General features: G+C 30.6%; 1 protein-coding gene across 4 annotated transcripts; it reads right to left on the minus strand.

Annotated features, from left to right (window-relative positions):
- Positions 1 to 2,569: 2,569 nt before the first annotated feature.
- LOC105116974 (uncharacterized) lies at positions 2,570 to 5,391 on the minus strand. 4 transcript variants are annotated; one of them, XM_011014494.1, is made up of 2 exons: positions 5,163 to 5,391; positions 2,570 to 4,972 (listed from the first exon to the last, which is right to left on the minus strand). In XM_011014494.1, the coding sequence occupies exon 2, from the start codon at positions 4,968 to 4,970 to the stop codon at positions 2,982 to 2,984; it is 1,989 nt and encodes a 662-aa protein (XP_011012796.1). In that variant the 5' UTR covers positions 4,971 to 4,972; positions 5,163 to 5,391; the 3' UTR covers positions 2,570 to 2,981. The 4 variants fall into 4 exon arrangements, with proteins under 4 accessions (XP_011012796.1, XP_011012797.1, XP_011012795.1 ...); XM_011014495.1 differs by having other exon boundaries at positions 2,570 to 4,975; XM_011014493.1 differs by lacking the exon at positions 5,163 to 5,391 and having other exon boundaries at positions 2,570 to 2,914; positions 2,954 to 5,156.
- Positions 5,392 to 11,215: the final 5,824 nt, after the last annotated feature.

Consider the following 11,215-nt stretch of genomic DNA (forward strand, 5'->3'; position numbering starts at 1 on the left):
GTGATAGTTCAATCATGACGTTTGTATTTTCTCTAGTTTTTTTTATTAAAAATTATCTTTAATATATGTTTTACTTATGATATAATCTACATAAATAATATATATATATATATATATATATATATATATCAAATGGAAAATATTTAATAATGTTGCATAATTAGCATAAATAGTTAACATTAAAACTTGATATAAATCAATAATTAGATTAATTAAACAAATCTAGAAAGCCTAAATAGATTTAGAAAACACAGGGCTTCATTAACTAAATTAAAAATACAATCACAAAAATGAATAACTAATACAATCATAAAGCTAAATTTAGAGTATTTGTTTTAATTAAATAAATTTAATAATTTTTTTTCCTAACAAGAGATCTTTAAGCCTATAATAATGCCTCAAATGACTCTTTTGTGTTTTTCTAAAATCAAATTTTCATTGCGGGACTAAGAGCCGAGCTGGGTATCCTAATCAACTAGACTATAATGGATTTATGATTCTATCTTCATCAGTTTATAAAAATATTTAAATAGCTTAAGATGTTTTTTTTTAAAGAAAAGTTGAATTAAGTTTGTAAAGGAGTTTCCAAGAGGAGTCTATTTAATAAGGTGGGTGGTGAAGTACATTTTTGTAAAAATATTTTTTAATAAAAAAATATTAATATGATTTTTTTTTGGAATTAATATGAATGTACAATCAACTTGTATATATCTCAATTAATTTTACGGATTCTAAAATTAATAATCATATAAGCTTTCAGTAGTTTTAAAATTTGTAAGACTTGAATTGGTGATTTTTAGAAATCAAACGAAGTCTTGACCAGTGAGTTACACCCCTCAAGGTTATTAATATTATATTTTTTTAATTTTTGATATAGTATATTAAGATTATTAAAAAAAATATTTATAAAATATCAATGTAATAATTTTTTATATGCACCACTACAATCCCTAGCAATGTCACGTACCCTTGAATTTTCCAAGTTCCTTGTCCAAGATAATGTGGTTTCCAGTAACCAACCTAGGAAAGCGACTTTTGTGTGGTTCAAATTGAAAATAAGGTGATGTTTATGTTTGTGGTGATATTGTATTTTTTAAAAAAATTAAATTAAAATTTTTTTAATTTTTTTTTTATTTTTTTATTATTTTAGTATGTTAATAGTAAAAATAAATTTTTAAAAATAAAAAATATTATTTTAGTATATATTTTAAGTAAATTTTTTTATAAAATACATCCAAAGACCATTTAAAACGCTATAATCTATCGGTTAGTGTATCGTTGGATACCATATCAGATCATGTCAGTTGTTGGTCATCATTTTACTTTTGACCCTAATTCAAACATTTACGTTGTAATTGGTTAGTGTACGTGGAATACAAGAATGATCCATGTTTGTAATTCCACTGGAATTTTATTTTTCTAATCTTGTGGGGCTAAAAACTGATCTCCACGACATTAATTTCTCTACACAAAATTTTAAAAAAAATTAAATTTTTTTATTTTAAATTAATATTTATTTTAATATTTTTAAATTATTTTTGTATATTGGTATTAAAAATAATTTTTTAAAAATAAAAATAATTATTTTATATATTTTTAAATAAAAAAATATTTTAAAAAAGAATCCTAATCACAATCCCAAAAAAATTAATTCCCTGCAAGTTTAGCTAGGCAAACAAATTAAAGATGGGCATGCATCTGGAATAATGTTTCCTAAATGTTTTTTTTTCTTAGAATTTTGTTTTTGGATGCTGATGACCCACCTTCAAATGAACATTACCTCTCTCATGTGTCATTATGTTCTAAATAAACTTTCACTTGTATCTATAAAGGAGAAAAGGCAAAAGAAGGCACCTTTGCCAGTAAGTACTCATCAAATGTACGCTACAGTGGTTGGAAATCATTTGAATTTGAATTCGTTTTTCATTGCCAAAAACATCTTTAACAAGAGTGAAGAAAAATGTTAAACAAAGGACATGCCATTTTATTTTTTGAGAACGAATTCAGATTCCTAAAGTCTGTTTTTCTCGACAAAGAAGAGACTCAGGGGAAATGGATGCTAAATGAGCTTTAAGGAACATCCTTAATCACTTCATATGTTAGCCTCTAAAAAGTTAAAACCTCAACATGCATCCAGAACTTCATGGTGACAAAGTTGAAAACAGATGAACATTCTCTGAATGTATTGAATAAGCATGAACAGAAACATACAGAATTCTTACATTACCTGTCTTTGATAGCTACTTCCATTAACAAAAACATACAAAAGCACACGCTCGCACATTCAAAATACCTTTCTGAAAGTGAGAATTCCTTGAAGATATCACTCGTGAATTTTTTATGCAGAAAGAGCTGGGAATGAAATATGTATTCACATTTGTAATGTTTGAGAAATCAATGAAACGATGTTTGACAACCGGAATGAAATGCGTAGCTAAGAATTTGTAATTAAACAAGCATTTGACCTTCATTGCCTAAATACTTTATGCCCATAGAGCAACTGCTATGAAGTGGCATCCAGAGCACAAAACAATTGCTTAATCAAGTAAGAACATTGCGCACAAGTCACTTGCAGAAAAATGCTAAATCAATTGAAATTCACTTAAAAATACATTTCGTTACATGCATATAACGAGCTAATATCATTCCAGGCAATTCAGATACCTGTACTTCAGATTTCAACAGCGCAATTTGATTGAACTTCATAAACGAACACTGAACTCCCACCATATCTATGTAATAATTACAATAGAACATGATAACAGATGCTGTAGTTATTGTCTTTCGAAAATTTTATGGCCTCTCATAATATACTCTTGTAAACATTGCATCTACAAATAAATAAAGAATGCTAATCCTAACCAAGAAAGAGCAGTGTGAGCCAACATGATGTCCATGTGCTAGTTCCGCAAAGCTGGCAACAGGTGCTCCCCGCTGTTGATAGACAGCCAAAAGAATAAATCAACCGCGTCCTTCACTTGCTACCTTGAACACAGAGCATTGAGCAGCACATGAGCCAGCATGAGGTCCACAAAATACTGGTGGCCGATTTCACCGTCCCTCCACTTCATCTTAGCTGGAGCTCTGCCATAATGTACCCCATCACTGCACCGATTGTCAAAATGCCATGGAAAAGTCATATCAAAATTATCTATCACACCAGAAACCAACCCAGCTCGCCTGAATTTATCTAATGCAACCCAATTAAATACCTCCATCTTGTTCGGATTAAATGCTAGTGATCTTGCATACCCACCAGTGGCTATTGTTGTCCGGTAAAAGATCTGCGGAACTGCCAACCCTCTCTGCTTCACAGAATCCATGACTTCTTTCCAGAATGATGCTGCATACCCTGCTCCCTCTGAATATGCCCTAAAACTATGCCAATGCACGCCATCATGTAAACCTGAATTCATGATTATAGTGTCTGGCACTGTCTCCTCTGAGAAGTACTTCTTCAACAGATGCCTAAATCCTTCATCCATCAAGGAATTAAATCCTTCATAATTCATTGTCTCATTCCAATGACCATTGAAAATGCTAGTAATTCTAACACTTTGAGATGCATCTTTCGGGTTTGAAAAGTTCATATCAAACCGTCTAGGAACTGATGGTATTTGAGGCAAATCCAACACAAAATTGAGCATGTTTCTTATAGTATCAACATGATTTGAATCACCCCAAAAGAAAATCCAGCGATTCTTCAAGCAATTCCAAGCAGAATCAGCTGAGAAAAGCCTAAATGAACAGTGGCTTGAATACACCCAGCCATTACTCTCTAACAACCCTAAAGAACCACTGCACCAAGGACTTTGGCATGGAAAATCTGGCGCCAGACAGCGGTACCGGCCATCATTACTGATTTGGCAACCATCATTTTTAGCCTGCCTAGTCCACCTTCCTAGCCAAAGATCTCTATTGAAATCAGATTTTTCACAAGTTTCAATCTTTGGCAACTGAGCACCACCCTTAACAAACTTGATTCGAAACTTACGCAATTGTTTATCAAAAACAAATCTCCATGGTGAGAATTTAAGACCTTGAAAATGCCTATAAAGCAAAATAAGAGTAAGATTATAATCACCAGAAAAATCAGGATGAACTTGAAGCAAAATAGAGTAAGACCCATTTCCAAAATCCCTGACTAAAGGCCTTGATTTCCATGCCTCCCCTGAAAGATCAGTCTCGAAATAATCGCCACCTGAACACACAAGATTCTTGGACTCATCCAGAGCTTGAAAACCAAATTCATGACTATCACCAGCCGTCAACTCAATCAAATCTTTACCATCCAGTCCAGGAATCACAATCTCCACCGTACGTGACCCTCTACAAGGCTCCCCTTCAGGAGCTAGCCACCTTGAAAGAAGGTTTTCCGTCAAGTTTGGCTCCAGTTCAGGCGACACCCACTTCACACTACCATCTGATCCATTCCTTCGCGAGGCTAAATTCTCCAAAACTCCATCTGAATATTTCTGAGCAAAAGAAACATTCTCGTCGTTTTTCAGTACTATGTTAGAACTAGGTGGGACCCTGGTATCATTGTCGTTGCTCTCTTGGGCTAATGGGTTATTGGTGGTGCCATTTTTTATGATTGTAGAGAAATTTTGAAGGGTTTCTTGTCGCTGGGTTAGATTTGTGAGCGGGTGTTGTGTGTGAGGTTTCTTGTCGTTGCTCTCTTGGGCTAATGGGGTATTGGTGGTGCCATTTTTTGTGATTGCAGAGAAATTTCGAAGGGTTTCTTGTCGCTGGGTTATATTTGTGAGAGGGTGTTGTGTGTGAGGTTTCATGGTCGAATATTGCTTCGTGGACCTTCTTGATTCGACGATGCTTCTAATGGTACCCCCATCTATGCTCCCAATAACCACCAAGCCGAGGAAGACAAAGGCTGCTAGTACATGAAGACGCCATTGGAGCACAAAGTTTGAACGGTGAAAAATCCACGATTGGCTATCTGCTTTTTCAGGCATGTCTGCTAAGAAACAACACAACAAAAGTAGAACAAGTGAAGAACTAAAGACTGTTGTCTCGGAGACAATAATTTGACGGCAACAAGATCACGACAATCCAAGAAAGGTATAATATTTTATACTATCCCTCTGGAAAAAAAAAAAAAACCCTTGATTCTCTCGACAGAATCAACAGGAGAGGTGTTTTCTTACCTGTTATAAAACCTTTGGAGAGCTGAAATTTTCTTTGTGAAGCGAAAAGTAAGGTAGTGTAGTTTATTACCAATTGCAAGACAGCAGGGTAATTTTATTACTTGTATATCTCAAAAAGAGCTTTTCTTTTCAAGAAATTCTTCTTGTTGTTAACTCGAGTTTGCAGCTTAACGGCAGGTTTTGGGGTCCAAATAATTACTAAAACAAGGGAAACAGAGACAGAAAACATAGAAGGATTAATCTCTCTTGGTCTTTTATACAGTTTGAGTGTTGAAAAATATTTCTTAATAGGTTTCCTTGGTGACTTGTATTTACAGCATCCACGGCCAAAGACTCTTAACAACCATGCTATTAATCTCGTATATTTTTAGCAAAAATACGATGTTTGATGATGTAAATGTGTTTTAGGAAAATAAAAAAAATAATAATGATTTGATTTATAACGCCGACCGACAGACTGAAATTAATAAATTGATTTTATTTGATTAGAAAATAAAAAAAGATAATAATATTAATTAGATAATTTTTTTAATTAAAATTATGATACCCTAGGAATAAAACAACAGAAGCACAAAATTGGATGGGTAAAAAAAGAATAAGAAAATTGGATGAAGACAACAAACACCTTAAAAACATAATGAGAAAAACCACATAAAAAACCAATAGAACTTTTGTAAATGAGTTTTAAAAAAAAAGGATCCAAAGAATAAAGACCATATAAAAAAAGAAGAAATATATAAAAAAATAAAATTGAAAGATTAAATTAAAAATAAATAACACTTGTACAAAAGAAAAAATAACAAAAAATAAATTAAAAAAAAGACATAAATCTTCATTTAGAGGATTAAATTAAAGAGAAAAATAACTCCAATAAAAAAATAAAAATTAAGGACCAAATTAAAAATAATAACACAAAATAAACTTAGATTGAAGGATGAAATTAAAAAAAAAACTTTTTAAAATGGTCAATTAAAAAAATCAAAAATAAAATAATTAAAAACCAAATCAAAAATATAATATATTGTAAATTTGAATTGAAGAACTAAATTGAATAAAGCTATTATAATAGAGTTAGGGATACAAATAAGAAATCAAAAAAAGAATGGTCAAAGCACAAATACCAAAATTAAAGAATATCAAATTGATTTTTTTAGGAGAGGAGAGAGGAAGAAAATAAAGTTTACCGTCGACAAATTAACTAACTATTAATAATGTACCACTTGAAAAAGGACGTAAAGAAGCATTTAAACACACTATAAATGGATAGGCTCGACCATCAAGAGGCGCTGCATATACTACCTAAAGTGTGGGGGTGCCTTTCACACTAGTACCAACAACTTTTTGAAATTTAATATTATATTACTATGGTAAAACACAATAATGCCTTTGATAAAACAAAAAAAAAAACTTGAAAAGACATAAATATCCCTAAACTGAAAGATTTGATTTTGTTGACTTAAAGGGTATTTTAGTAATCTAAACATAACATAAAAAATTGATAATACCCCTAAACTAAAAACATATAATTTTTCTATCTCCAATGGAATTTTAGTAGTTTCATTGTTCTTATAAAACAAAAGATCCTGATAAATAAAAGACCCTGATACTCTCATAACCAAGACTACTTTTCATTTGAATAAGGGGCAAAATAATAATTTTATTATTGTAATTCACAATGAAATATGTCTTATGCTATAATAAAATCATTATTCTCAATGTCCTTTTCATTTTAGAATATTTATTGTATTCTAGTATATGTTATTTTATATTATTATTATGTCGTTTAATTAATATATTCATTTGATGCATCTTCCGATATTCAACTAAATGTCAAGGCATGTATGTTGTATTTGTCAATATTATTCTCTTATTTTCTTGTTGTTATTGTAATAAAAGTCCTTGCATAATAACAATCTTGTCTCATTCTAACTTTTTCTTTTTATATTTGGTCATTACTTTCTCTTCCTTTAAAGTATATACTTTTTTTTTTTAATCTTCTTACATTCCGTTTTCATTTCATGTTCTTTATAATTCTTTAAGATCGATCAAATATGAAAACTTATTCTACCCTTATTTTTTTTATTTTTTTATTTTGTTGTTGCCTATCTACCTATCAGAGCTAACTTAAAGTTAAAGGAGGTCTCAACAAAGTAAGGTCTTAGATAATCTTCATTTTGTATTTATGGTCTTTTGTTAAGTGGAGCAATCTTTATTTATAAAGCATAATTGATAAATACATCTTATTTAGTTTTAGAATTTTTTATCAAGTTGGGGTCTTGAGCCATTGCTCAAGTGGCCCTTAGCTTAAGCCAATTCTGCTATCTATTGGTCTCTTTATATTGTCATTGTCACCAAACATAACATCATCTTCTTCTAAGTTGGATGAACTTTGAGTAAGAAAAGAATAAGATGTGGGAGTTGCATTTCTAATATTTTTTGACTTCTTCTTTGAGTTTTCAATCATCCATTTAGGTTGGCTTTTCAATTTCTTTCAACAATGTTGAATGGTTGATCTTAAATTTTTTGATATACAATTAGGGGTGAGCTAAAAAATTAAAAAACCAAGAAAATAACAAAAAAAAACTAAACCATGAAAAAAAAACATATTAGAATATTTAGAAAAACTTATGGTTCAGTTCAGTTTTGTAATGCTGAAATCAATAAACCCTAACCAAATCGAACTAGTTCAGATTAAAACAAATACTATAAAGAAATAAATAAGATTTTCTTTTAACCCAATAACCTTAGTAATCCCCCCTCCATTTAGAGACATAGACATTTCATACCTCCTAAATCCTCACAACTTCCCACTATAACACTCACAAGTCCACACCCATGTTCTTCAATCATCATTAGTTTATTTTGTTCTATAATTTTCATGAGTCAGCATTAGATCTAGTAAACCTCCCACTCAAGGTCCTATATGCCACATCTAGCCTTTTAATCTTCATTCTTCAATTTGCATCTCCGGAACTAAAATCCTAGCAACACCAGTTCTTTGAAGTAAGATTTCTCTCTCTGTTATTTTTTTTTTTGACATGTGTTTTTGATTTCTTGATGTTTTTAAATTTTGTTAAAACAACATGTGCTTGTCATAAAAAATCAACACCTAATTTCATTTGATTTTACAAATAGTAAAGAGTTGACTATTATATGGTTTGTGATGAGTCGTCACTCTTGAAATCTAAGTCTTCAGCCTAACCAATCTTCCCTTGTTGATAATTTTAACTATGGATATAAGACTTTTATTGTTGCTATAACAATAGATTTTTTTTTATGCTCAAGTATATGGTACTTAGATGTGACCTTTTTGTACGTGGAAGAATTGATTTTGCTAAGGAGCTAAGGTTCTTTCTTGCCCAACCTTACCTCAATTGGCTTCTTGATTTTATTCTTGGCTTAGTTATTGTTTAGCTTTTTGTTCATTTTGTTTCTTCATACACTTTTATGTTGCCTGGTTGTTCATATTTATGTTGTGGATTTTGTGTTTCTTGTAAGGGTTTGGAGTTGTTTTCATCAAGGATTGGTTGCCTTCAATGTCATAAAAAATAATAATACAAAGGTATTTTTACAACATATCATAGTTTGGTTAACTATTTTATATCTTCCTTTGATAGATCACCATAATTACATGGAAAAAAACACAATATTAAAAACTGACAGAAAATGAAAAGAAACTAGATGTTAAGCTGAACAAACATAGCTACGTGTACCATATTTTAGATTTTAATAAAATTATCTTTTTTTAGTTTGTATTTTCCTATAACTATGCAGTTTAAATAGGATAGCTTTGTAGAATAGTCCATGACTCTATGTTGCTTTTCGATTTCTCTTTTAATTATGGTGTGTTATTTCTAGTCTTGTTGCTCTCTTTTTATTTATTTGTTTGCTTTTGTCTCTTTACATGTTCATCATGCATTATGTTTTTTTATTTATTTATTTAGTTTGCCAGTTAAATCCTTTTCTTCATGCTCTGTGTTTTGTTCTATTGCCATGTTATGCTTTGGCCCTTTTTTTTTTATTGTTTTCAAAAGCTTTTTGCTATTTTTCCAAGTAAGGTTGTCAAGATTCATTGTTGTTTATGTGCTTCAAGTCAAGTTGGTTGTCTATTCCTTCTTTTGGTTTATGCAATCTTAATTTCAGTTTGGTTTTTTAGTCCTTTATTTTCTTTCTTGATTGTTTCTAATTGATCTTTTCTTATGCTTATCTATTTTTTAGGTTCTTTTACCTATAGTTGTTGGTTGTTGCATCATGACATTGCAATTAATTATTCTTTTGAGTTCTTTGGTAAATGCTATGTTTTTCATCATTTTATCCTGTCTATCAACCTTTTTTAAAAGTTGTATTCCATATTTCAGCATTCATAAATATCAACATGTTTTCATTTAGTAATTACATATGAAAAACCTTTACAATTAAAATGCTTCATTCACTAACACTACCCCAATATCAACCAATACCCCAACTTCAAACATTAACTCAACATCAACTACTGCAGGATCTGCCATAAATAATAAAGGTAAATAACCTCAAGTCCTTACATCAAGGAAAAAAAATATCGATTATAGAAAAAAAGTCACAAATTTAGGATCACTTTACAAAACTTGATAATGATCCTAAAACCTTTAGAGCTGAATGTAATTATTATGGAAATGCATGTTATACTATTATTAATGAGACAAGTACTATGTGAAGTCATTTAAAAGTATGCAAAAATTTTCATTTTGTGGTTGATAAGAAGTAAAACAATTTGGTATTAGAAACTAAAAAAGAGAAGGGTGAATCAGGAGATCAAAATATAGGAACTCATAAGGTAATAATTTATAATTATAATAAATATAGACAAGCATTAGTACAAATGGTTATAATTAATGAGTTTCCTTTTAATTTTATAGAGGGTAAGGGATTTAGATTTTTTTCAAGGATCGTGCAGCCTAGATTTGACATTCCTTCTCATTTCACTGTTATGAGAAATCATTTGAAACTTTATATTGAAGAGAAGGGAAGATTAAGGACAACTCTTAGGGGTTCAATGATTATGCTTAACAACAGACGCATGAATATTAATCCAAAACATTAACTATATGTCCTTAACAACTTATTAGATTAATAATTAGTGGATTTTCATAAAAGAATTCTTTATTTTTTTTCAAGTTTTCAATCATATGAGTGGGATAATTGGTTAAGTTATTGAGAATTGTTTGTTAGAATGGGGAATTGATAAACTTTTGACTGTTACAGTTATAGTTTTAAAACTCGGCCTGACCTAGTGGGTAAATGTTCATTTTAAATGCAGACCTATCACATAAATGAAAGGATTGATTGATGAGTTTAAGAACTGAAATTAAAAGAACAAAAAGATGGTCAAACTTAGAAAATAGATGCTGGTGTAGTCCAAACCAGACCATTGTACAATAATTGGGTCATATCTGGAGTTGTAGATCTTATACGGAGGTCTGGATGAAAAGGTAAGACATAGGCAGGCCTACAACTTTCATGCAAAGGTCTAGTTTTAAAAAGGCCATTTTGAATTCCAAAGTGTAGCAATAACAAAGAAGTTTGAATCTGTCCTGCAACCCGAATATTGTTCAATGTGTGGCCCATATCTAGAGTTTTATAAGTTCAAATGACCTCTATTTTTTTTTCTAGAAAGCTGAAACAATTTCCTACAACTTTCATGTTTCAAGTGGTTCCAATTCTAAAGTTATCAATGACATTTTGAGCAGACAAGAGAAGATAAGGATTGTCAGCAAGTCAATAGTTGGCCACCCACTCATCAATTAGTCATCAAATCAGTAGTTCCTAATTTTGGCCAATAAAAAGAGGCATTTGCCATGCATTTAGGCATCTTGATCTCCAAATCAAGATCATGCTCTTGCTTTCTCTCTTTGTATTTTTATGTTTTATTTTCATTAATATCTTATTTATGCCTTTCATATCCTTTCCTTTACTTAATTAACTTTTATCTTATTTAAGTTTTTTTTTGTTTATTTATTTTTTTCTTTCATTATGTTGAGCTAAGTTTATTATGTCAAGGTGAAAAGGTTACACTA

This window comes from Populus euphratica, unplaced genomic scaffold (assembly GCF_000495115.2).
Source record: "Populus euphratica unplaced genomic scaffold, PopEup_1.0 scaffold1138.1, whole genome shotgun sequence".
In the NCBI taxonomy this organism is placed as follows: Eukaryota; Viridiplantae; Streptophyta; class Magnoliopsida; order Malpighiales; family Salicaceae; genus Populus; species Populus euphratica.

Coding starts and splice junctions, on each gene's coding strand:
- LOC105116974 (XM_011014494.1), bottom strand. CDS start 4,970: ATGCCTGAAAAAGCAGATAGCCAATCGTGGATTTTTCACCGTTCAAAC.